A 27,262-nucleotide genomic window follows, 5' to 3' on the forward strand; every position below is an offset into this window, starting at 1 on the left:
CACAGTAACGGGCTCAGAGGACAGCAGCTCCAACTCGTAGGTGGTGGGGCTGGATCCTGGCTCCAGAGCCCACAGTGCCTGCAGCGGCGCAAGGCATCTCAATAAGAAACAAGGGGGACTTCCCTGGCAGTCCAGTGGGTAAGACTCTGCCCTTCCAGTGCAGGGGGTGTGGGTTTGATCCCTGGTTGGGGAACTAAGATCCCACATGCCGTGCAGCACCACAAAAAAAAAAAAGAGAGAGAGAGGGAGAGAATAAATCAAGAAATAAGGGATGACGACGAGAAGAGGATGCTGCTGTCCATGAAGTCAGCTCTGTAAAGGATGCTTCCCAAACAGCTCCTCTCACAGCCTCTGATGACTTAGTTCTCCAAGGAGTCACTGCAACGTTTCTTAAACCCACTGATATTTTCTGTCTCTGACCCTGGAGGTGTACCCTGGCTTCAAAATGTATCACAGCCTCTTCACCCACCACGTCAGCAGTCGTGATGGGTGGAAGCCAAGCTCAATCGGGACTCCAAGGGCGGCGGGAATGTCATCTTCCCACCTCTCCCACTATTTCTGGATGCGGTAGAACAGTCTCTTTCCTATTCTTTGTTTTTAGGGACCTACAGATGCACCGGTTTTGACTGTGGCCAGACAGGACTGAATTTGACACTGTCTGGGCAATAATGGAGAGGCAGGAGGGGAGAGCTCACAGAACCTCCTGGAACGAGGTTCCCAAAAAGAACTCTTCCAGGACTCCAACAACTGCTGGGCTGGGGGGCTCCGTGGCTTCCGTTGCAGAACCCACACTTGAGGGCCCCACACACAGAAGCTTCTTTGAGATCTTACTAAAGAGGGGAGTAATCAAGAGCTCCACGGATAAGGACCCTGGTTATAATTTTATGATGAAAGATAATTGTCGAAATAAAGTCCTCAGTTTTTAGGCCAAGTATCAGCTGCTGTTTAGTCACCGAGTTGTACCCAACTCTTTAGCGACCCTGAGGACTGTAACCCGCCAGGTTCCTCTGTCCATGGGATTTCCCAGGCAAGAATACTGAGGTGGGTTGCCATTTCCTCCTCCAGGGGATCTTCCTGACCCAGGGATCAGACCTGTGTCTCCTGAACAGGCAGGCGGTCTTTACCACTGAGCCGCCTGGGAAACCCAAGAATCCAAGCATTAATCCTAAAATATTAGTTCCTACAGGAAATAATCACACTGAGGCCATTCAAACATTTTTTCATTTACCTAAGAGTTCTAATGATCTGAATCAAGATGGAACTCACAGAGACCCTAAACTTCCCTCCAGCACAGGCAAACATCTGGACTGCTCTACATGTGTTTACAGGGGCTCACAAGCGGCCACTGGGATATAATGGGTGTAAAAATGCCTTTAACAAGACACTGTCCTCTATTTTGTGTGTGTGAGAAAACTACATATAAACCATAAATGTCTCCTTTTGAATATAGGCTATAGAGAAAGCCGTGTCCAAGTGAACAAGAAAATATGAGCGAGGTTACCCACTGCAGCACTGATTGTCCTAGCGAAACAGGAAGCCACACCAAACAAAAAGACATTAGAAAGGGAATGAAAAAAATTGCTGTCTGTTCATCCGCTGAAGCCCTGTACAACAACTACAGTGAAAAATGCTGATTAAGTACATAAATATCAACATGGAGAGAATAAGTCACATGATGTTCGTGACTAGTAGCAGAATGTCACATTCACTACGAGAAATTTAAACCTTTGCAAAACCATATTGTGCATAATTTTCGCATGTACATATATGTAAGCAAGCATGCAGTCTCATGGGTTGGAGGCACACAAATCCACAACAGTGGCTCGGTTGACTTTAGGAGGGGGAGGAAGACAAGTGGAAAGATGAAGAATAAGGCTGTGAGGTGGAGGGAGGGCTGGGGAAGGTGACTTTTGCTTTGCTGGATGTTTCATTTCTTAATTTATGACAAAACTTTACCACGTGTTCATTTGAGGAGATGGATCCAACTGTATTTTGTATTATCCGCCTACCTTTGTAACTTTTTTATAACAAAAAATATGACCATATGACCATCCCTGTGTCTGGCCATCAATAAGGAATAAGAAGGTTTGGAGCAGAGCACATCAGTGGACTGATAATAACCAAGGGTGTTGAGGCCACTCAGACCTGGGTTCAAATTTCAACTCTCATTTTGCAAGAGGGGAGCAGTCCTTTCCTGTGATCTCCATTCTGCAGGGGAAAACCACAAGGAACACCCTCCAAAGGGGTTGCTGTAGGATTGAGACCTGATTGCCCACTCAGAGTATTCCATACTCCCCATGCTTCATAACTGGTAGGTGGTGGTGTTATTAGCCAGAGAAGCGTTTTTGTTCAGTCGCTCAGTTGTGTCCAATTTCATGTGACCCCATGAACTGTAGCACACCAGGCTGCCCTGTCCTTCACTGTCTCCCGGAGCTTGCTCAGACTCATGTCCATTGAGTCGATGATGCCATCCAACCATCTCATCCTCTGTTCTCCCCTTTTCCTCCTGCCCTCAGCCTTTCCCAGCATCAGGGTCTTTTCTAATGAGTCAGGTTTTTGCATCAGGTGGCCAAAATATTGGAGCTTCAGCTTCAGCATCAGTCCTTCCAATGAATAGCTTTGGGAAATACTACACTTGAGAGGGAAGCCCATTGGTGCTGCAGATGCTGTAGAGGACGCGGTGGCTATTCCCACAAAATTCCTGAGCCCTTGAGACTCCTTGTATCATAGACAGGAAGTCAGGGAGGAAGAAGATGTTCCCCCTGGTTGCAGGGCAGCCTTTTGTGCAGCTAGAACTAGATAGATAACCCTCTGAATTCTCTACCCTCCTAAGTCGACATGGAGACTGGCTTCCAGAAAAACAGAACGTGGAATGAAGCTTCCATAATATTACAGTGAATGAAACAGGGTCACTGAGTGATGACCTCTAAGAAGAAAACTAACTGAAAACCAGAGGCCCAGGGGGTCAGGAAAACTGTGTGTATTTTACTGAGGCCATTTACAAGATGGAAAGAAAACCCAAAGGAAGATGAGGTCAAAGGGACTTTGGGGAAGGTGAATAGCCTCGAAGTTGAAACATCTGCTGAGATGGACATTGTTTCCAACCCAAACACCATGACCACAAGCCGGCGATGGGTCACAGTCTACGCTAAGTGGGGCCAAGAGACTCTCCATCCCTGACCCCGGGCTGGCCTTTCCACAGCTCCTCTGGGCCACGTGACTTCCCAGGACAGTCCAGGTCTCGCTGAGCTCTGGTTGTTGGGAAGCCTGGCTTCTGCTACACACGAGGAGACGGTGCAGCCATGAGGCTGGGAGCCTGGACCTTGGAGCCTGGAGCCCCGAGCTCCAGCCCTGCCTTTTATTACCCCTCCTATCTTAGGGACAATGATCATACCTACCGCATAGGGTTGTGAGGATTAAAGGGGCCAGTGCACAGAGCGCAGCACACACCCAGAAGCGCTCGGTGAAAGTTAACTCGCCCAAAGGTCTCTTCTTAATCAGGTGTGGTCTGTGGTGCCAAGCCCATTAGACACTCAGATGAGAAGCACGAGCCAGGTAAATTTCTAACCATGTCCCCGGGCACTGGGTGTGGCCTGGGCCCCTCTTTCTGGCCCTCTGTTCCCCACCTCCCTCCTCCAGCTTTAAGGCAGGACATCAGCTTTAAGGACAGCAACCAGGTGGGGAGAGTTCACCTGGGAAGGTAAGAAGTGAGCACGAGGTCTGCGAGCTGAGAGTGTGGTCCTTCCAGGGCACAAGAGCTAATGATATGCCCGAGGTCATGCAGGCTCCCCCCAACCCCCGCCTCTGCCCAGAGAGCCTGGCACCATCAGTGCTGACAGCCACCTCCTGGGGAGGGGCCAGAGGAGCAGGACCCAGTTTCCACATCAGTCATGTCTCCCCAAACCTGTGAGTCTAGACACTTGACACGTAATCTTCTTGACCTCTTTTCCTGCCCAGCCAGCGTTTTCTGGGGCCTATGCCATTGCTACCATGCTGGCTGTGGTCATTTTTTTCCCCTTTCTTGGTTAAATGCTACCAAGTGGGGGAAGGACAGCTCAGACTTTCCAAGGGAGGGACAGTGTTACAAAAAGTCTAAGGGCTGCCCTGTTTATCTTTTCTTCAAGGGTTGCACAACCTTTGCTCCATGGAGGGTGGAGAGCACATGTTTCTGAACAGACCATGGACAGCAGGGAAAAATGATTGTGGGAGCCCACCCAGGGCCTGGGGATGCCATTAGGACCCGAGTTCCCAAGGTCACGTTATTGAATATGTGGTCCTAATCAGATCCTGCACTGGAGGAAAAAGGATGCTGTGAAGGTTAGTGTTGAGTAAAAGATCTTAAGGTATTACATCAGTGTCAAATTTCCTCAAGTTGTTAACTGCCTTGTGATTATATTAGAAAAATTCTCTTTATTATGAAACATTGAAGTATTCAGAGTTAAGCGAACATGATGTATGCAACTTGTCCTCAAAGGATTAAAAAATGCATGCTAAGAGGCACACACAGATGCAAAAGATAGAGCCAACAGAGCAGAGACTGAACCAAACAGGGTAAAGGGTACTGAGAGGGCCTTTGCACTATTCTTGTTGTCTAATTTGTTTGAAACTATTTTCAAGCAAAATATACTTTTAAACACTAATAAAAACTAAAGTGACTTTGGCTTAGGAACTTCACCTCTAGGAATTCAATGTGGGAAAATAATCTGAGATGAAAATAAATATATATCGAAGAATGTCACCAAGGTGCTATTTATATCAGTGAAACATTGGAAGTAACCTAAAAGGCCAAGCATTGGCTGGAATCGAAGGCAAGCCTTGTGGTGGTCACGTGGATAAGACAGGAGCCGAACTGGCAGAGCTGAAGACCTTTGGGTTAGCAATTTGATTGGAAGGGGGCTTAAGAGCAGGCACGAGCCTGGGTTAGCTGGCCCTGCGCTGATCCAGGTGGGAGATGCGGAGGTTTGGCCTCTGGCTGGTGCCCACGCAGAGGCCCACAGAGATGGGGTGCTCTTGGGGGGAGGATGAAGTGGTGTCCAGAAGGACTCCCAAGGGCATAACAGTTGGTTGAGGAACCCAGGGTAAGGGGCGCCATATAGGACAAGAGCACCAAGCATCAGCACTTAGCCTTAACTGTCAGAGAGGCCGTACAGGCAGTGGAATGCCTGGGTCTAGAGCCCTAAGGGGAGGGGCCAGGGCTGGAGACAGAAACTGATTTAGGCCTGAGAGCTTTTGTTCTTTCCCCCTTTTCCCAAGTTTCTAAATTTTCCATGATGCATGTGTCTTAATATTGACAGAACTTTAAAAATAATTTACGCAATCACTTAATTCATTACCAGGTGGGTGAGACAGACAGAATCTGCCTGCAATGCAAGAGACCCAGGTTCCATCCCTGGGTTGGGAAGATCCCCTGGAGGAGGGAATGGCTACTCACTCCAGTATTCATGCTTGGAAAATCCCACGGACAGAGGAGCCTGGCAGGCTGCAGTCAGTGGGGTCGCAAAGAGCTGGACATGACTGAGCGACCAACACTTTCACAGTGAAACAGCAGGCACCCCAAGGATCCTTACTCTGCTGAACAACATCCTTCCCCCTGCCCGAGCACAGGACCCACGTTTTGGCCCCTCCAGAGGCCAGGCTGTCCAGGAGGCCGGGACATTTGGGATGGAGGGGGCACTGCACATGTCCAGCAGGGGTGTGAGTTCGGCACTTCCCCACCCCATCCATCTACCCTACCCATCCCCCCCTCCCATCCCCACCTGCTACCCCAGAGGCTCCTTCCTGAGAGCCAGCTCTGACCTGGGGGACTTCAGCACTTTGTGGAGCAGCTCCTTTGGGATTTTCCGGAGGTGGATCTGTGTCCCCACCAGAGGGACCAAGTTCATCTCCATCCATTTCTCACAGGCGGTGGTGAGGGGCTCTTCGTTGTACTGAGAAGATAGGAAACACCCATTGAAAAAGGAGTCTCTGGCACTTACCCTGGTGGTGCAATGGTTGCGAGCCTACATTTCCACTGCAGAGGGTGTGGGTTTGATCCTTGGACGGGGAACTAAAATTCCACCTGCCGAGGGTGCAGGCAAAAAAATAATAATTTTAAGGTAGAAAGGAATCCCTGGTATCTCAGCGCCCTCTGCTGGAATATGATGATCCAGCAAGCGTGCTCTTAGAAAGGCCGTGCTGCAGCCCTGCTCAAACTTCTTCAAAACACAGGCACTAACATTTTCTGAGTGTTTGCGATGCTCAAGGTGCTGTACTAGGTTGATTCAAATCCATCCTGCTACCCTATGAGGTCAGTTCATCATTATTCCTATTTCACCAGTGGAAAATCTGAGGCTCCAACATTCCTGCTCTTGCCTGAGGTCATACAACTAGTTAAGTGGTCTGACCTAGTTAAGTGGGCTTGCATGCTGAAATGCAACTAGCTACATGGGCTTGTATGCCGGAATCTCTGGACTGATGTCTGTGGCTGATCACGGAAGCTCTACCGGCCTTGGGTCTCACTTTTCTCCTCTGATAATGAGAGCTAGAATACATCATTTATTGCCAACCCTGATGTACTGGGTGACTGGGCCCAGGTGGGATGCATTTCCCTCAGTTCCACCAAGAATGTCCTGGAACACTGTCTGCTGTTTTGATGAGAAAGGCTGTCCCTTTTCCTGCCCTCTTCCCCAATTAAAGCTTTTCTATTTGGGGGGGGGGGGGAGGGGATGTTAAAATATTCTTTTAAAGACAAAATGATTTTTTTTCTAATTGTTCACTTGGCAAAAGGTGGGCACTGTTAGGTTGGTGCCATCAGACAGATTTTTTGTTGCTGAAATCCCAGAGTCTGGGTGCTCTTGAGGGTCCCCAAGATGCTGTGTGCCTGCCAGGTTGTTCTCACCTTGCAGCCAGCCAGGTAGAAGTTTTTGATGGTGCTCGGCGTGAGTCCGCTCATCATGACGGTCACACACCTGCAGAGAGAGAACACTGTGTCTGGAAGGCCCGGGCTGCTTTCAGGAAAGTGAGAAGCCCCAGAGTCTTTACTCAACCGCATGCCGGCAGCGGAGTCCTTTTACGCAAGGGAAAGCACCTTATTTTAAGATCGTGGACATAGGGCTGGAGGGCAAGACCAGCAAGGCTTGTTGCAAAGAGCTCTGGGCTAAGGGAGGTGAGCTCTGAGATCAAATCTTTCTGAAGAAAACAGAGTAGCTTTGGCACCAAGGAGAAGTATTACTGTTTAGAGATTAAGCCCCTAAAAGCGCCTTGCTGTTGTTGTTTGGCCGCTAAGTCGCATCTGACTCTTTGCATCCCCACAGACTGTAGCTCACCAGCTCCTCTGTCCATGGGATTTCCCACGTAAGAATACTGGAGTGGGTTGCCATTTCCTTCTCCAGGGGATCTTCCCAACCAAGGGATCAAACCCTCAGCTCCTGCGTTGACAGGAGGAGTTTTTACCGCTGAGCCAAAGGGAAGCTGAAAAGCGCCTTGCTAGGTTTTAATTTTAGTCAGGATGACATTTGGTTGTCTTCCTGATGAAGGCAAGTGTTTCCTGAACAGACCATTGCTGAGCTTCTTAGAGGGGCCTCCAGTCCTATTTCCTCTCTGTATGAGAGTAGATTGAAAAAGCAACTTTCTGATGAAAATCTACATCCTTTTCACACCTAGGCCTCATTTACTTGTTGTTGTTCAGTCAATCGCTCAGTCATGTCCAACTCCTTTCAACCCCATGGACTGCAGCATGCCAGGCTTCCCTGTCCTTCAGTATCTCCCTGGAGTCTGCCCAAACTCATGTCCCTTGAGTCAACGACGCTATACAACCATCTCATCCTCTGTGGTCCCCTTCTCCTCTCACCCTCAATCACTCCCAGCATTGGGGTCTTTTCCTATGAATCGACTCTTCGTATCAGGTGGCCAAGTATTGGAGCTTGGTTCATTTATTTATCAAGGATCTGAACACTTACTGTGTGCCAGGCACCCTTCGAGGCACTTGGGTAATGAAGAACAAAGCCAGTGGGCCCAGCACACGTTGAGTAAACATACAGACAGGTGACCACATTATGACAGCTGTATCCCAAAGCTGATAACACAGAGAGGCTCTGGTCACTCTCCCCTCCAAGCCTCAGGCTCTCCTCTGCTGGCAAATCCAGGTAGAACCTGCTCCTATGGCCTTCGAGGTCTGCATGACCTGCAGTCACCCTAACGGTCCCACCCACCTTTCCCATCATCTTTCGACATCCCTCCCTGACTCCAGCCACATTGATTCTCAGTGACCAAGCAGCTCCAGTTTCTATGCTCTCATCGGCCGAAGCCCCCTTCTCTTACATCCTTGACAGCTGGACTCGTACCAGGCTCAGCTCAAGTACCACCTCCTCTTGGAATTCTCCCTGATTGCTTCTCCCCACGTGTTCCTTTTGCTTTGATTGTCATGCCCTCGTTCAGCCTGAGGCTTCTGCCTCCTTGAAGCTAGAGACTTCCAGGCAGCAGCCCTCCCAGCATACATGCATCCCAAGAGTCTCGTCTGCGGCAGCCTCTGCAGCAGGTTCTGGAAGCACCTGCCCTGTACAAGGCTCCTCCGCTCCTGGGGCTCCTGGGCTCGCCGTGAGTCAGCAAGGGGAAACCCGGTGTGAGGAGGGCCGTGCGGAAGGTTCAGGCCCCACCCCTCACCACGCGCGGTGTTTTTCAGGTGCTGGCTTTGCCAGCGGAGACGCGCGGACGGAATTAGCTGGGTCTGAAGCTGGGACGCAGAAATCAGTGCTCCTCACACCTTCCCCTATAGTCCCCCTCCTCACCGTGAGCCTCCCTGGCTGGGCGGGACTGGAATGGCCAGATTTCCCAGACCGGAGGACAGGGAAAGGCTACCCAGGCCAGCTGCCTCCGGACTCAGAGAGGCTCGGGATTTCCACTTCCGGAAGGTCTAGCGGCACCAGGCAGTAACTGACAGATGGGAGTTCAGCATCTCACGGAGGCAAGGAAATGTCCTGCCAGCCCTGTGAGCCTGGAGGGACACAAGTGACCCTTCGGGAGGGTGTGTGTGTGTGTGTGTGTGTGTGTGTGTGTGTGTGTGTGTGCAGGCAACAACCAGTAACTATGATCCCAGCTGTGTCAAAGCAGACACTGATGCAACTGATGTGTGCGTCTAAGGAGCAGCGCCCTATATAATCCACACACACACACTTCATCCCCTGAAGATGGGCGGCCTCGGGTGTGGGTGATTCAGCAGCGACCATCCAGCGGTTTCGCGCTGGTAGGGATCTCAGCCAAGATGGCCTCTGAGAGCCCATCCAGCGTACCTGGGGTGGCAATGCTACCAGAGTGACCTGGGGGACTTCTGCTCATGCACACACACACACACACACACACTCATGTGTACATGCACACCGAGGCTTGTACTGCCACATCCCTGCCAGCTGCACCGTCAGCCTCTCGAAGGCAGGCAACACCCACCCTGGCTGGGTGTCAGGCCCACCTGGCTCTGAGCAAGGATTCCAGCCCCACCACAGTTATCTGCAGCATCTCGGGGAGGGCCCATGAGCGCCAGGCAGGCCCAGGTTTGTCCATCAGCGGAATGATAGTCTTGGCTCAGAATCCGGAGCCCTCCCTCCACAAGGCATGTGGAGGAGGAAAGAAAGGATGAACCTGCCATTCCTGACTCTGCCCCAGATAAGCCAGAGTGAGGGCTCCAGAAGGAGACCACGGGGCTTCGAATCTGGCCCCCCAGTACCGCAGCCGAGGCTCACAGACAGGAGGTGGCCGGAGGGAAGCTGGCCTTCCAGATTTGGGATCAGAGATATCTCCCTGCATGGCACCAGTCACTCAGAAACACCTGTGTACAAAAGCTGCGATTGCGTAGTGGTGATACGTCACAAGGCTACGTGCAGCTGAAGTCATGTGGCACACAATGGCAGGGGAGTGGGGATTCTCAGGAAAACCTGGACCAGGGTCAAGGTCAGATGCCTTGGTTCACCTCGAGAGTCCACGACCTGTCCCTGCCTATGGCGGCTGACCTCCCATCTCCCAGCCACCCGCCAGTCTGGCCAGGCCGACATGCTGGAGTTCCTTGTCTGTGTGCCCTCTGAGACCACAACCAGACCTCTGACAGCCTGCACCCCTGGGTTCAAGCGGCATCTGCATCACCAATGAGGCTTCAAAATGCTCCAGACTGAAGATCTGGCCAGAGTTATTTCAGGTGACCCCAGAAATGAGGCATTGACAAAAAAAAAAAAAAAAACCTGTAAGGTTGAATCTGGCGAGGTGAATTCTATTAAAAGTGAGTTGAAGGTCCTTGGAAGAGATCCTGCCCCTGCCTTTTACAGAGCTGCGGATGTCCTCTGTAGGCTAGGATGGGAAGTCCATTCATTCATTCCCTCAAATGAAGAAACGGAAGCTTAGGGTGGTGAAACAAGCCAGGCAGAGCACCCCTGCCCTAGATCTCCTGTCTACTGAATTACATCAGGAAGTAAGAAATCAAAGAGCTACAAGAAACCACCACTGTGTTCAGGATGTGAGAGTAATAAGCACACATCCGTGGAAAATCCCCAGAGAAGGGACAGAATATTCGAGAAAAATTAATCCCATCAATTCTTTTCCATTTGGTTCACTTACCTTTCATAAGCATTGATGGAATGTAGGATTATTAGACAATACCACAACAAAAAGTATAAAGAGCCAACTCGTTGGAAAAAAAAACCCTGATGCTGGGAAAGATTGAGGACAAAAGGAGAAAGAGGCAGCAGAGGATGAGATAGTTAGATAACTTCACTGACTCAATGGACATGGGTTTGAGCAAACCCCAGGAGATAGTGAAGGACAGGGCAGCCTGGCGTGCTGCAGTCCATGGGGTCACAAAGAGTCTGACAAGACTGAGCGATTGAACAACAACAAAAAAAAGGTAGGGGGGAGTTCTAAGAAATGCTTCTTCAAACTGCAGGTACCAATTTTACTTGAAATTAATTTTATATAACACAGAATTTCCATTTGCGAATCCCCCACCTTTCACACCACCCCACTTCACTCCTTCCCAATGTCTCGGAGACAGCTGGACAGGAGCTTCAGAGGGCAGGGACCCTCCCCATCAGGCGCCCACTGCCTCTCTGGTGTCCTGGAAAAGCCCATGAAGTCATTCTTAAAGAAACACACGCATGAATAAAGGTGTGGTTGAATCAATGGCTGAGCCAAGTCCATCTGGCCCAGGGCCATTGAGGCGAGGGGGAGCAGGAAGGGTCAGGACCACCAATGAGAGAGTGATGTCACCACCTCGTCTGAGCAAATCGGAACAGGAGGTGTTAGGGTGGTAGGTTCTGGGGCCCCTGGGGCCCTCGGGGTCCTGGCTGCTCTACCAGGAGGCTGGGCGGCCTCACCTTTGAAACAGGCTGCCAAACTGAAGGATGTGAGCAGCGGCCAGCACGCCCAGCACGTCATCCAGGCCTATCTTCACCTCGCGCATGTAGAGGTTCTTCAGGGCCGTGGCGAAGGCTGGGGAGGCAGCATCCAAGGGCCAGCCATCAGCCTGGGGGCTCTGCAGCCCCATGTCCCCCACGTCCAGGTGCCCCCCCTCCACCCTTGACCACCAGCGTGCTGGAAGAGCCTCCCGAGCTGGGGACGGGCGAGATGCAGTGGACAGAACGTGCCCACTCCGACCTGGGTGCAGACGCTGCCCAGGCTCCCAGCCCCCAAAGCAGTTGAGGATGAAGCTACAGAAAACAGGGCTCTTATGAAAAATCTTATGTGAGTCTGGGCCTTGGGGCTTCTGTCCTAACCTGGGCGGTCCACGGCCTAGACAGGGAGGTGGTCACCGCCCAACATGTGTGCAAGGAGGCACGCTTTGTTTTCTTTGGAGATGACGTACTTAACAGCAGGTTGTCCTCAGACTGTCCGACTCTCTGTGACCCCATGGACTGTAGCCTACCAGCCTCCTCCGTCCATGGGATGTTCCAGGCAAGAGTACTGGAGTGGGTTGGTTGCCATTTCCCTCTCTAGACAATCTTCCTAACCCAGGGATCAAACCCCGGTCTTCTGCATTGCAGTCAGATGCTTTACTGTCTGAGCTATCAGGGAAGCCTTCCTCAGACTCTGGGGTCTTTAAAAAGGTTAAGGACCCCTGGGAAGAGCCAGGATAATGTGCTAGTCCCCAGTTAGGGGCAGATGGACTCAGCTTATTCCAAGTCCTGCCTGATCCCAAATAGCGCTGGAGTGCATTCCAGGCACTCTGTGGACAACCAGCCCCATTGAAGCGGGACGATTTCCTGAGGGCACGTGACAGCAGGTTGTATTAATGCCTGTCAGTGGGTATTTCTAAGTGGCCAGGATGGGAGGGGGAGAGGCTGAGCCCAAGGAAGCCCTCTGGGCTGCTGGAAGGCAGCCAGGAAGGGGCCCTGGGGGGAAGTGGGGAAGGGGGGCGGGGGGGCAATGCTTAGGGCAAGGGCAGGGCTGAGAGCGCTGCCTGGGCGCCTGGGCCCAGAAGGGCAGTGACATCGTCCCTCCCGGGTCCATCTGGGAAGCCTGCTTCCGCCTCTTTACAAGGATGAGCACCTTTCTTTAGCAGAATTCCCCACTCCTTTCATTTCCCCGAGTTGGCCCAGCCTCCTTCCCCACCTCCCTGTGCCTCCGAGCTATGTTTACCAAGGAGGCACTGTGCAGAGCGTGCCTCCAGTTTGTGGTGTCTCGTTTGCTTTTCAAATCTGAGAGGGCTGCTTGTTCAACGACCTTCTCAGAATGCCAGGACAGGGGCGTATTACCTTCTTTGGTGACCAGAGGGTCATTGATCTTCAAGGAGAGGATCATCTTCTTCACGGGGCGCTGTTCTCGGCTCCTCCCAGGCCGCTGGGCTAGGGAGGGAAACGGGACCAGGGTGCACAGGTGTGATGGCCACATGCAAGGCACAGCCTGAGGCTGCAGGACCGTGAGCACAACTTTGACCTTGGCGTGCTTTGCTTATCTTTGTTTGTTTGTTTGTTTGTTTTAGTGCATGTGTGGTTGAAATGATTATTTATTTTGACATAGTTGAAGACTTCTAAGAAGTTGCAAAAATAATACAGTTATCATGTCCCCATGGGCCACCTTTTCCCAATGATCGGACACAACTGCTGTGACCGTCAAAACTGGGGCATTGATGGTCACACTGACACCGGCCCTTCCCTTTCCCTCCCTCTTTCTCTCATTAGGCTGTGAGCAGCCTGAGGGCTTCCCAGGTGGCTCAGTGGTACAGATTCCCCTTCGATACAGGAGGCACAGAGACACAGGTTTGATCCCTGGGTTGGGAAGATTCTCTGGAGGAGGAAATGGCAACCCACTCCAGTATTCTTGCCTGGAGAATTCCATGGACAGAGGAGCCTGGCAGGCTAGAGTCCATAGGATTGCAAAGAGTCTGACAGGACCGAAGTGACTTTGCATGCACGCACGCACTGCAAATCTGGGAAACAAGGGGCCCAGGGCCTGACACAACTGTGGTGCTTGCAGGGGAGACATTGAGAAGTTGTGACAGTTTGGCCACTGAAGTCTCATTCCCACACTTGCCCTGATGTCCCCCAGTCGGGCCCAGCCTCTAGCACGGGGCTGCAATTAGAAGAGCTGTCTTAGGAGGGCCGCGTCTTTCAAGTGAGCCTATTCTATGTCTTTCGTGTGTGTGGTTTTTTTGGCCGCACCATGTGGCATGTGGGATCTTTAGTTCCCTAACCAGGGATTGAACCTGTGCCCCTGCAATGGAAGCTTTGGAGTCTTAACCACTGGATCGCCAGGGAAGTCCCAACTGACACCATTCTAGACTTACTAAAGACATTAACGATGGCACTGTTTTCCCCTTCCAAATTCTCTTGGCTTTCTGAAACTACAATGAGACATCACCTCACACCAGCCAGAATGGCTATAGCAAAACAATCCATGCTGGAAGGGGTGTGGAGAGAAGGGAACTCTCCTATGCTGTTGGTGGGAATGTAAATTGGTACCACCACTATGGAGAACACTATGGAGGTTCCTTAACTAAAAATAGAGTTTTTTCTTATTTTTAGAGTGTTTTCAAATGCCATATGACCCTACAGTCTCACTCTTGGGCATACATCCGGAGGAAAACATGAGCTGAAACGATACGTGCACGCCAATATTCACTGCAGCACTGTTCATAATAGCTGAGACACTGAAGCAACCTAAAAGTCCATCGGCAGAGGAACAGATAAAGAGGTGGTACGTATACAAAATGGAATATTACTCGGCCCTTAGAAAGAATGGAATAATGCCATTTGAAACACCATGCATGGACCTAGAGAGCATCCCACTGAGTGAAGTAAGTCAGACAAAGAAGAAATATCTTAAGACATCCCTTATATGTGGAATCTAGAAAGAAATGATACAAATGAACTTACTTACAAAACAGAAAGATTCACAGACTTACGGTTGCTGGGGGTAAGGGGCAGTTAGGGGGTTTGGGGTGGACATGTACACACTGCTCTGTTCAAAATGGATAACCACCAAGGACCTACTGCACAGCCCAGGGAACTCTGCTCAGTGTTGTGGCAGCCTGGAGAGGAGGGGAGGTTTGGGGGAGAATAGGGAAAAAACCACAAATTCTCTTGATTTTCAATGTACCCACTCTCTGGACCTCCAGGGCCTTTCACTGGTTTCCCAGGAAGAGCTGTGACCTGGGCACAGGGGCCAGGAGAAAAGAGCTTGGTGTCACTTTGAAGACAGTGGGACAAACACATAGGAAGAGCAAAGAAGATTCTGAGGCAGCGTGAAGCTCGTTACCGTTCTGTGGGAATGCCGCAGCCTGCTCTGGGCTCCCAGCTCAGCCAGGAAGGGCTGAGTCAGAGGCTCCGTGGCCGGGAAGATTCCGGCAGGCGGCCAGGTTCCTCCTCCTGGCTCAGGGCAGGGCAGTGACGGGGGGCTCCGGCAGCCTATCTGGCTCTGGAATATCAGAGCTTTACTGCCACGTCCTGGAAATGCGATTCCATCCTGGCTGGCGTGCCGGCTGCCCTGGAGGCCTCGAATTTTCCATGGCACCTGCTTATGAGGTGTCTGGAGGAGACGCCAGTCTATATTACCTAAGAAGCAGCTGGCAAGACTGCAGGAGAGGAATGTATGGGACAGATAAGGGGTGACTGGGGAGTGCTGGGATCAAAAATCAAGAGAAAAAAGAAAGAAGTGACCTAAATAGCTTTGGGTGTGAGGTGGAATTAAGAAAAGAGAAACGAAAGGAAAAGAACGAAGAAAACTGATGGACACGTGTAAACTTCCCAACAGCACGCTTAGGGCCAAACAAGCCGCAGGTGTCAAAACCACGCCCTCTTTCTAGAAAACCCATCTGCAGACTCAGCACCCACCCATATTCTCAAAGAAGTAGGCAGAGCCTCCTCTGTAGCAGCTGGAAAAGAATGTGTTCTTGTGAAAATATAGCTGACGCTTACTGAGTGCTCGCTCTGTGCCAGGAACTGTTCTAGAACTACACCTGTTCCTCCTCCACAGCGAAACACAACAGAACCATTATCCCATTTTACAGCCAAGCAGACTGAGGTTAAGTCCGGTGATGAGGTCAAACCACGGACCTTGTTCTTAATTGTAAGGGTGATCGTGGTCCCCCAATAAGTATCCAAATGCCCATTTGGGGCCTCTCTAACCAGAGGGTCCTTGGGGCGCCCACCCTGGGTGAGAACCTACCTTGCAGAATCTTCACTGACTCCTTCTCAGGGTTTGTGTTGCCCCGGGCCAGGCCCATCAGGTAGAGCTTGGCCAAGGTCTCGGACTGAAAAAGCTGGGGCTGGTGGAGTTCCCATTTGAAGCCAAGGCATTCGAGAATCACATCTGAGGAGGGGGAAAGAGGCTGAGCAAAGGGTGTCACAATGCCCCGACCTGAACACGCTGTCACCCTTTCTCCTGCATCCTGTCTGTCTGTCCCGTTACTGAGCAGACAAGTGGACAGGCGGCCTTGCTGGGCCTTTCAGGAACAAAGCTCCAGCCCCACGGAGCTTCCTGACAGCCAGGTGGAAATGATGGGCAGACTCACAGGGTAACTTAGAAAGCGATAAATGTCCACCAGGGCTGCCGACCAAGAGGGGCACATAGGCTGCCCTCCAACTCGGGGACTGGAGGAAAAGCTCCATGGGGCAGGGAGGCTGGCTGCCACACTCTGGGAGGGGGGCTCACCTTGTCTCCCCTATTACCGACTGAGCGACTAGCACTTTCAATTCTCTGTTTGGGAGGGATGGAGGGGGCTGTCCTGAGCGCGGGAGGATGTTCAGCAGCACCTCTGGCCTCTACCCACTGGATACCAGTGGCCAGCCTCCCACCCCGGAGTTGTGACAACCCAAGATATCTCCAGACATTGCCGAACGTCCTCTGAGGAGCAAAATTGCTACCTGGTCCGCTGTCGAAAAAGTACTGGGCTGTCATTGTTTATTTGCTAAGTCGTGTCTAACTCTTGTGTGACCCCATGGATTGCAGCCTGCCAGGCTCCTCTGTCCATAGAGATTCTCCAGGCAAGAATCCTGGGGTGGGTTCCCATCTCCTCCTCCAGGGGATCTTCCCGACCCAAGGATCATACTCTTGGCTTCTGCAATGGCAGGCAGATTCTTTACATCTGAGCCACCAGTGAAGCTGGGCTGTTAGTGCGTAATTATTACCCACCAGAAAGGCAATAGCATTACAGAAAAAAGCCCATATCCCCAGAAAGCAGAGTTCTCATCAGCATTGCTTTCCTCAAGGGAATGGAGCTCATCAGAAAGCCCAAGCTCATGGGGATGAAATGGGCTTACAGTGTGAAGAGGGTTCTTTATGCAGTGGCATAAATAATTTTAAAAAGAGAAGAAGAAGAGGCTTGGATAGGAAGGCAGATGGAGGATCCAGAGATACCCAGCCAAGTGAGACAGGAGAGGCTGTGGGTAAAGGGGGCTCCGAGACTGCACCCCTGCATTAGCACAGAGCTGAGGGGAAGGGAGCCATGCTCGGGGTGATCCCTCCAAACCCTAAATCCCAGTGCTGGACAGGACCTGGGGTTCACCAGCCCCACCTCCGTATACTTCTTGGCTTTGTTATTACTTTAACTGTGTGACCTTGGACACCTGTTTCCTCTCCTGTTACTATTATTGTTATTCACCAGCTTTATGATGTTGTTCAGTGCTGGGAGTCGAGACCCTGGGTTTTCATTTCAAATCTTGGGTCACCCTAGGTGACAGTCTGGCTCCTCTGGATTAGAATGAACTTTCCCCCAAGACAAGATTGCCTAGAAAGGGCAGCACTGCAGATAAAGTGTGTTCCCCGCCCCCCACTTCCGCTTTCAGGCTGGCAACGCAGGGCTGACAACACAACCCATCTGGAACTCTCTCTCCTGAGTCTGGAGACAGCCTCACAGTACTTCTCACCCCCCTCCCACCCCGCCATCAACCAGAATTGAAAGGTAAAAAGAAATCGATGAGCCTCCACTGGAGAGGGAGGCCATGCGGTGGGGTGGGGTTTATCCATAAAAGCTCTACCAAAGAGCTGACTGTCCAGGCCCCTCATGGAGCTCAGTGGGACTTTCCCAGCTGGACAGACTCAGTCTGACTCCCCATCCTACTGCACATAAGTCCTCTTGGATGATGGCAGATGTGGACATCCAAGTCGTGATTGCTTAGAGCCCAGAGGGACCCAGAACAGCTGCCCCGGGCTGGATGAGCCTCTGCTTCATCTTCCAATCCAAAGTCTATTTATTAACCTTGGCAAGTCTATACTAATCACAGCCATTAGCATATGAAAATGTGTTTGCCAAGCTTGATCTCATTCATTGTGCATTTGGGAAATAATTTTGATGGCACCTATTTACATGTTGGGAATTCCCAGGTGAAATGAAGTGACATGAAAGTCATGTCCAGCTCTTTGCGATGGCATGGACTATACAGTCCATGGGATTCTCCAAGCCAGAATACTGGAGTGAAGACTCTCCCTTCTCCAAGGGATGCTAGTGGTAAAGAACCCGCCTGCCAATGCAGGAGTTATAAGAGATGTGGGTTCCATCCTTGGTCAGGAAGATCTCCTGGAGTAGGAAATGGCAACCCGCTCCAGGATTCCTGCCTGGAACATTCCACGGACAGAGGAGCCTGGCAGGCTGCAGTCCATGGGGTCGGAGAGTCGGACACAACTGAAGCGACTTAGCACACGTTACTCAGGGGACGCTGTGCAGTCGGCAAGAACAGAAACTTCCAGATTAGTGACCTGGCCACTGGTTTTCTTCCACAGAGACCACAAGATGTCTCTGAGATTAGCAACATCCTGAGGACTCCACTGGTGACAGGAACTCACCTGCCTCCCTGCTTTGGATGGTCTTGTTCTTCAAATTCTCAGGGAAAATTTTCTGAATTTGTGAAATGCATAACCTTAAGAAAAAAGAAAAAAATCCAGGAGTTAACATTGACACTTTTCTTGATCTGCAGTACCCTTCCAGTGTAAGCATCCCTAAAGCATTCCTGAACCAAACTTATCACATCTCTCCCATTGGGACAGTTTCCTCAGGTCCCCAGGGGCCTGCCAGTCTGACAAACTGTCAGCTCTGACTGACAACCAGCTCAAATCATTCATTCCTGTTGCCAGTTTGTGAGCATCTCTTACCACGGACATATGTGAGGTTGCATCTGGATGCTGAATGACACCTTTTTGGGTGTGTCTAAAACAAAGCCTAGCATAAATAAAAATTTAAAAAACAATAAAATAAAATAAATAAAACAAAGCCTAGCATATAGTAGGTGCTCAATAAATAACCACTGGAGAAATGAAGAGAGGGTTCTGCACATGTCTGGGAAATTAACTCAGCAATACTTCTGGTTAGGGTCATGCATGCCCCAATGTGTCCACCATCAAACTCAAATTCTACCCAAGGGAGTTCCCCAGTAGCCTAGCAGCTAAGATTCTGAGCTTTTGCTGCCATGGTGCTGGGTTCAATCCCTTGTCAGGGAACAGATCCTGCAAGCTAAGCAGCGTGGCCAAAAAATGAAGAAGAATCCACTCTGAGCCAAACCCCAATCCTCTGCCAGGATATGGCACTACCAGCCTCCAGTTGCCCAAGCCAGTATCCTGAATGTTGTCTCACCTGATCATTTGCCCAGATCTAATGGGATGTCTTTTGAATTCATCCATCTCTCCTTGGGCGAATCCTTGCCCTTGTTGCTATGACCTTCATCCAAGCCACCAGTATCTCCCCCCAGACGCCGCCAGGTGCCAGGCGTCCATCTGGTCCTCTCTGACACACACACCACACTGCACCCTGACAAATCGTCTGAAACGCCAGTCTGATCTTGCCTGTCTCCTGCCAAGAATCTTCACTGTCTCCCCCACTGCTTCCAGGGGCAAGCCAGCCTCTGTAGCATGGCTAACCAGCTTCTGCCTGTCTCTGCAGCCTCACTTCCCTGACTGCCTGCTCCAGCCCTTCTCAAGAGCAGGAACCCAGCGCCTCTTGCTTCCCATCTGCGGACGCATAGCCCTCTCACCTTCTCAGTGGACAAACGCCCACTAGTCCTCCAGATAAGCTTACTGTTTGTCTCCTCTGGGGAGGCTGGGTGGGAAGCCCTCCCCACCACCTGTCCCGTGATTTCCCCGTTAAAACTCCTTCTGCAGGGTCTTCTAGTCACCTATTTCCCCACACGCCCTTGGGGTTAGGCTCTGCAGCCTTTAGAGACAAAGTTGGCATTTATTTGCTGCTGCAGCCCAGGCACAGCCATCACGAATGTGCTTGACAATACCAAGGATTGGGTGGCGACAAAGATAAGACGCTTTCCCCTCAGCACTAGACTCGCCCCACTGAGCAAGGAAAGGCAACAAAGCCTGTGTAGTCACACAGTCACAGCTTGAAGGCAGTCATTCCAAGAAATCCACCCAGCCAGGGACACTTGCCGCAATCCAGCCAGGGTCACCTTTGCCATCCTGTTTCCCAGTGATGCCAGAAATCTTGGTGGACCAGGGTGTCTGCAGGAGGGCTTGGGTAGGGGAGCCTGTGTCCAGAATAATATTGACCACATGCTGCCATTTCCAAGCAGAAATGATGATTACAAGTGAGTCAGCCTCAGGAAGGCAGTGGGAGCTGGACTTGTTTATCCCACAGGAGCAGGGGGACTGACCCAAGCCAGACTCCAAGCCCCTAGTGGCTTGGGTCACACATCTGGCAATAGCTGGCTAAGGTCAGGAGTTCAAGCTGTGATCTCAAAACGGAGCAACAGATTTTGGAAATGATGGGGCAATGGCCAGGAACTCAACTATCCTCAACAAACATCCGAGTCATGGGTTGAGCCAGGAGACACCAGGCAACAGGAGTAATCCCACTGCCGTCCCCTGGTGTCTTGGCTGCTTGCCAAGATAGATCGTTTATCCCGCAGGCTCTGCAGCTCCCGAAGTTGAGGCTCATTTCAGGGAAAAGCTGACGGAATGCAGGGGCATCTATGGGTTGTCCTCTTCACTCTGTGGGCCTAAGTGGCCTGGGATGAAGCAGGATGTTGGGAACATGCTGGAAGTCTGGGGCTCACTCCCAAGATGGAGAAACAAGAGAAGAAAAGGTGCGGGGTGCGGGGGACTCTTTCCTGGCAGTCCAGTGGTTAAGACTTTGATTTCCAATGCTGGGAGTGTGGGTTCGATCCCTGGTCAGGGAGCTGAGATCCCACATGCCTTGGGGCCAGAAAGCCGAAACATAAAACAGAAACAATACTGTAACAGATTCAGTGAAGTGAAGCGGAAGTCACTAAGCTGTGTCCCACTCTTTTGCTACCCCATGGACTGTAGCCCTCCAGGAGCCTCTATCCACCGGAATGCTCCAGGGAAGGATATTGGAGTGGGTTGCTATGCCCTCCTCCAGGGGATCTTCCCAATCCAGGGATCGAGCCCAGGTCTCCTGCATTGCAGGCAGATTCCTTACCAACTGAGCCACCAGGGAAGCCCAAGAATACTGGAGGGGGTAGCCTACTCTTTCTCCGGGGGATCTTCCTGACCCAGGAATCAAACCAGGGTCTCCTGCATTGCAGGCAGATTCTTTGCCAACTGAGCTACCAGGGAAACTCTAACAAATTCAATAAAAGACAAATAGAACAAATAAAATAACAAATTCAATAAAAGAGAGAGAGAAGAAAAGAGGAAAGTCTATTAAGTTTCTCAAGGACCAAAAGACTTCTTGCAGCAGACCATCCAAAAGGCTTTTGACTTGATACCTTCGACATGCAAAAATGAAAGGGAGTGAGTGTTAGTAGCTCAGTCGTGTTCAACTCTCTGCGACCCCATGGACTGTAACCTGCCAGGCTCCTCTGTCCTTGGAATTCTTCAGGCAAGAATACTGGAGTCGGTTGCCATTTCCTTCTCCAGGGGATCGTCAACATGCAAAACTCCAATTTAAGCTTGTGGGAAGAGTCATGCAGACCCTGGACCTGCCTCTGGGACTCGATGCTTCCCTTCCTAAGAGGGAAATGGGGACCACGTGGTGGTCACTAGGGGCATAAAAAGGCTGATTCTTGGTACACTTGGCGCTGAGCACTCAGCCCTATCAGCGCTACCCCATGGATCATGGTCTCCGGTCCACCTCTCCCATAACTGCTCTCTGATAAAAACCGACGGGTCCCTTTATACCCTTGGCTCTTGGAGTGACCTCTTCCCACTCTCAGAGTGGACTCGGCACTGAGATCAGAATGGGAGCAAACATGAAGCAGGGTCATCTTTTCCTGGTGTCCAAGCCCCCTAAGCCTCCGGGGAGAGGTCCTTCCTCAGCCGTACTTCTTCATCCTGGATCTCTGGGTTCAGATGTTAGTTGTGTCCATACATACCAAAGAACCCCAGGGACACTGCATGACACGTGTTAATTGGGTGTTTATTTCCCAGACTCCGTTCTAAACTCTCAGTGAAGTATGTCGCATAAATTCCCAGGGCAACCCTGTAAGAAAGCATCCCCAATTTGCAAATAAAGAAACTAAGGCACAAAGAGGTTAGGTTGTTGGCAAGGAGCCTCATCTCTCAGGTTCCTTCTCCCTGCAGTCCACACCCCAGTCCCAGTGGAAAGAAGCATAACGAAGACAGAGAGATGGAGTTGTCGGCATCTCTGAGTGGAGCCAAAAGCTCACTGAGTCACAGAAACCCACAGACACAACCACAAGTACTGGCCAGCTGGGCAGAACCCAGGGCATTGACCTATGAGAGGCACAATTAAATTTCTGAAATAAATGCGAAGCTGGGAGCTAGTCAACTCAGCTTTCCACTGCCAGTGATCTGCTTTACAGAGCTAGTGAAATATGGATGGATCCAGCGCCTGTCAAAGTCAACAGCGCCCCCAAGTGGGAGAAGCAACAATAACAGCATCGGCACCGAGAACAGGCTTGCTGGTGGGGGCGGTCCGAGGGCTAGGGGGCAAGTGCCCAAGGACGCGCGTGTTGTGAGTACCGGTCAGGACTCCACCCTCCCCGTATCGATCTTGTTAGCTGACAAGTCTGAACGTGCAGAAGGGTTACGAGAATAAGTCCTTTATTTTATTACCTAAGTTAAACAAAACCTTTGTTAGGCTCTCCAAGTTTATGTTTCCCATGACCACATGGAATAAATCCCCACTGCGGAAATAAAGAAGATGAACTTTTGTGTGGAATAAATCCCCACTGCGGAAATAAAGAAGATGAACTTTTGCGTTTGTTAAAGAAAAGCAGTTCCTCCCACCCTAGTGGACTTCATCCATGGCCCCAAATACACAGCCTTTTCCTGCAGGAACTCCAAAGTGTCTTTCCTGCCTCTCGACTTTGATTTTGATCGTGTGACTTGCCTTGGCCGATGGGATGTTAGCAGACATGAGGTGGCTGAAGGTCTGAACAGCACAGGTGCAACTGGGCTTGCCCTCCTACCCTCTGCTGTCACCACAACAAGGACATACCCAGGCTAGTCGACTGTCTCAGGAAGACGACAAGGGGCTAATGGGGCAGATAAAATTCACAGTTGAGCTGAGCCTACATGGACTGACGGCCTAGGTGGTCCGGGCCTAGGTGATCGCCTAGGTGGGACACCAGTCATTGGCTGGCAGAGCACAGGGCTGACATTCCCCCAGATGCAATGGCCAGGATTAGTACTTAAAACTGCTGCTCAGGCTATAAAGATACATCTCTATTCATTGAGCATCTAACTATTTGCCAGGAACAGCACTGATCATTTTCAGTACACCATATGATTTAATCCTCCAGGTTGCTCTTCAAGTGTGTGTGTGTGTGTGTGTGTGTGTTGGTTGTTCTGTTGTGTCTGACTCTTTGTGACCCCATGGATTGTAGCCCTCCAGGGTCCTCTGTCCATGGAATTCTCCAGGCAAGAATACTGGAGTGGGTTGCCATTCCCTTCTCCAGGGGATCTTCCCGACCCAGGGATCAAACTCATGTCTCCTGCATTACAGGCAGATTCTTTACCATCTGAGCCACCAGGGAGGCCTTAAATCTACAACTCTTCAAGGGAGATGATATCATCACCATTTCACAGACAAGGAAACTGAAGCTCAAGGAGGTTAAGCCACCGGCTGAAGGTCACAGAAACAGTGAATGGAGGAGAAGGAATTTCAACCCTGTCAAATAAGACTACTTTGGTGATGCTAGTGGTAAAGAATCCGCCTGCCAATACAGGAGACATGAGAGATGTGTATTCAATCCCTGGGTCGGGAAGATCCCCTGGAGGAGGGCATGGCAACCCACTCCAGTATTCTTGTCTGGAGACTCCCATAGACAGGGGAGCCTGGTGGGCTACAGTCCATAGGGTTGCCAAGAGTTGGACACGACTGAAGCAGCTTGGCACAGCACAAGAGTCCTAAAGCCCAGCACCAATGGCCATCATCCCCCAGGCCACCACTCCCAGCTTAGCTCAGCGATTTCGAAAACCAAGTCCCAAAGACCTCTGCCCCTGTTGCCCAGTCACCCTCCTCAGGCTTCTGGATCAGTTTGCCTATATTCCCAGGCCCAGCTCCAGCTCCTGGCCCTGGCGCTAAGGAACACAACAAACTTTGGCAAAAATCCTAAGGTTTCTTCAGAGCTCTAACCAAACAAAATATAAAATGAATTCAAAATTGTTTAAGGCCATGAGTGGCCAGTGCCAAAAATAGCAACGCATAGCATTCAACTTTTTTTTTTTTTTAAGCTAGGATCATCCGAGAATTTGGAGACCAAATCCAGATGGGTTAGGGTTTATTCATGTGTGCAGTATCATCATCTGTGGGGTGGGGGGCAACAGAGGGAGGCTGGCTGGTGGGTCTAGAAACAGAAGATGTGGCTACTCGCTCCGCAAACGTGGAACCTGGAGCTCTTCTGGGCCAGCTGCTGCCCAGGCACAGCCCACATTCAGGTAGATCAGACTGAGCCTTCACAAGGCAGGTGCCGCCGGTCCAAGGAAGTACCGGCAGCCAGGTAGGTCCAAAGGGCCAAGGAAATGAAGTGTTCCTTTGGCAAAGGGGTCCAGCTCTGCTTCCCCAGGAGAGGTAGGAAAGAACTTGTAACCTGGAGAAGTGATGCTCCAAGCCATCTGCTTAGAACACTCTGGGAGGGACCAGGGAGCCCACTTTTGCCCCTGCTGGACATGCATGTTCCTGGGGATGGGAGTTCACACTCTGAGCGGGGCCATCTCACTGTGTTTGTCAACAATCCAACTGATAAACTAAGAATCCTCTTAGAGTCCAAAGTTCCCAGTACAAAGGAAAATCTAGGGGAAAAAAATCTCCATTTCTCTGGACTTTTATCACCACCCACAGACATTCTCAAAGGAAGTTGTCACCCTGACCCTGTCCATCCTTAAGGGCTGGTCCCAAAGGCAGCCTTTTTGCAAATACCCAGGACAGCTCACCTCTCCAGCCAGTGTGGCCCAAGTACTGGGCACTTCCCAGAAGGGCAGTTCACCCTGCTGTGGGCCTTTGAGCTTCCTACCTGTCTGGGTTCTTCAGAACTTCATCAAAGTCTATGCTGGCAGCCTTGCACATCTGGGAGAGCCCCAGCAGGTCTCCCGAGAAAGGCTGTCTGGGGAAACGCCACCGGTTGGTTGAGCCAACGATTCGGCGTTCCAGCCGAGGTTTCTGCTGCTTGGGAAGCAAAGAGAGAGAGAACGTCTTTTTTTTTTTTTTTAACCTCTCATAAATACCAGATTTTCCAAACTGTATAGCAGAAAGGAAATTTAAGACAAAATTTAAGGAGCTGGTTAATTTTCAAAGCTGGCCAATATTTCTCCAGAGTCATGTTCTCAAAGCAAATCTACTGTGTTTAGGAAACAGAAGACTTTAAGCCACAAAGTAATCTGGAATTTAGCATCTGGGGCAGGAGGTGCCAGGGAGAAAGGTCAGGGAGAAAGATACCAAATTTAGGAGATCTGGGGCAGAGACTTTTTTTTTAATTGCACTAAAATACACAAAACGTCTTTTTTTTTTTTTTTTTAATGCTAAAGCTCCAATACTTTGGCCACCTGATGCAAAGAACTGACTCATTGGAAAAGACCCTGATGCTGGGAAAGACTGAAGGCAGGAGAAGGGGACGACAGAGGATGAGACGGTTGGATGGCATCACCAACTTGATGGACATGAGTTTGAGCAAACTTCGGGAGTTGGTGATGGACAGGGAAGCCTGGTATGCTGCAGTCTATGGGGTCGCAAAGAGTCAGACATGACTGAGCGACTGAACTGAACTGAACTGAACTGTGACTCACATGGTAAAGATCTGCCTGCAATGCAGGAGAGAAGGTTTTGATCCCTGGTGGAAGATCCCTGGAGAAGGAAAAGGCTGCCCACTCTAGTATTCTGGCCTAGAGAATTCCATGGACATCCATGGGGTCGCAAAGAGTTGGGCACAACTAAGCGACTTTCACTCACAACCATGACAACTATCTGGTTCACAACATTGTCATTACTGCAAAAGTAGGCTTTCTATTTACCGAGTCATCACTCTCAATTCCCCTCCCCCCTCCCACTCCCTGGAAACCACTCATCTGCATTCTTTCTCTATGGATTTCTTGAAATTTTATATAAATGGAATCCTATAATAGCGGCCTTTTATGTCTGGGTTTTTTCCCTCGGCATGTTTCAAGGTTCATCCATGTGCCAGAATTTCACTCCTTTTGACATTCCATTGTGTGGACAGACCACCGTTTGTTTATCCATTCATCAGCTGGTAGAATGATACTCGGATTGTTACAACCTTCTGGCCACTGGCAATAGTGCTGTGAACATTCACATATGCGTTTCTGTTTGATCACCTGTTTTTAGTTCTTTAGGTATCAACCCAGGATTGTCACTCGGCAAAGACTTTTCCTTAGACATCTTCTTGAGGTCCTAGGATTCAGCAATTTCCTTAAGGAAGCCTCAGGTGTGGTGGCTCCAGGAAACTTATCCAGGACAACTGCACCATGAGAGACCCGTAGGAATGGGTGAAATTGATTCTAAGCCACACCAGGTACCAGCAAGGTGGTGGGAGGCAACGGACCATGGAAAAGAGGGTCTGAGTTCAAGTCTTATTTCTGCCATGAACTAGTTGTGTGACCTTGGGGGAAGTATTTGCTCTTTTCGTCCTCTCAGGCCTCATAGGTTAAATGGGAATAATGCCAATGATTATGAGGATGAAGGTGAGTATGAACCATGAAGATGAGGATGCTGTTAAAATGATAAAAGTTTAGGAACTCTGCTTTAGTATAGCGCCTGGAATATGGTGGGTGATTGTGGAGTCTGACTCTAGATACAGCCCTGCTGAAGTGTGAACAGTGGTCTCAGACAGTGGGGCTCCAAACACACGTCCCCCCACCCCCGCCACCAGCAGAGTCAGCCAGTAAAGCCTGAGGTCCCTGGGGGTGCGGGACCATCCCCCTGAGGGAACCCAGTGGCACACCGCTCACCCGGTGCTTCTGTTCCTCACCATCGCCTGCCCTCCTGTGAAACCGAGCTGCTTACCGGATTCAGCATTTTCATGAAGGATCCTGGAAACTGCACAAAAGAGGAGCACCTGGAAGGTGAAAGGGGTAAATTTTAAATTTTCAAAAAAACTTCCAAAGGGTGTCTTCAAAACATTATGGAGGAGATTGGCTCAAAGAATCTGTATTTTTGCCACAAAAGGAATGAGTAAGCCTCAAATATGGGTGAGTGAGCAAATCAAGTGAAAATCTAATTTTTGAAGGTACATTAGTAGAAAGATGATTCTCTGCTATTGTGCTGGGAAAGTGGCTCAGATAAAGCGAAACAGGAGCTAATCCACAATTTTCTACTCTTTACCCAGGTGATGGGAACCAATGGAGACCTATCTGTGGACCGATCACGTAACTAGTCATTCAGAGAAGGGCACTGAAAGAGGTGATATTAACAGCATGTCTGGACAGTATA

General features: G+C 50.5%; 1 protein-coding gene across 1 annotated transcript in view; it reads right to left on the bottom strand.

The window, feature by feature from the left end:
* The window catches only part of BTBD16 (BTB domain containing 16), a 49,571-nt gene extending 22,717 nt beyond the window's left edge, over positions 1 to 26,854 (bottom strand). Inside the window, exons 1-8 of the mRNA XM_005698564.2 lie at positions 26,837 to 26,854; positions 24,834 to 24,982; positions 18,238 to 18,311; positions 15,622 to 15,765; positions 12,711 to 12,800; positions 11,334 to 11,448; positions 6,878 to 6,947; positions 5,797 to 5,927 (exon numbers count right to left, since the gene is read on the bottom strand). Coding sequence (XP_005698621.1) covers positions 5,797 to 5,927; positions 6,878 to 6,947; positions 11,334 to 11,448; positions 12,711 to 12,800; positions 15,622 to 15,765; positions 18,238 to 18,311; positions 24,834 to 24,982; positions 26,837 to 26,854 — 791 coding nt within the window. The remainder of the gene's footprint in view (positions 1 to 5,796; positions 5,928 to 6,877; positions 6,948 to 11,333; positions 11,449 to 12,710; positions 12,801 to 15,621; positions 15,766 to 18,237; positions 18,312 to 24,833; positions 24,983 to 26,836) is intronic.

This window comes from Capra hircus, chromosome 26, assembly GCF_001704415.2.
Source record: "Capra hircus breed San Clemente chromosome 26, ASM170441v1, whole genome shotgun sequence".
In the NCBI taxonomy this organism is placed as follows: Eukaryota; Metazoa; Chordata; class Mammalia; order Artiodactyla; family Bovidae; genus Capra; species Capra hircus.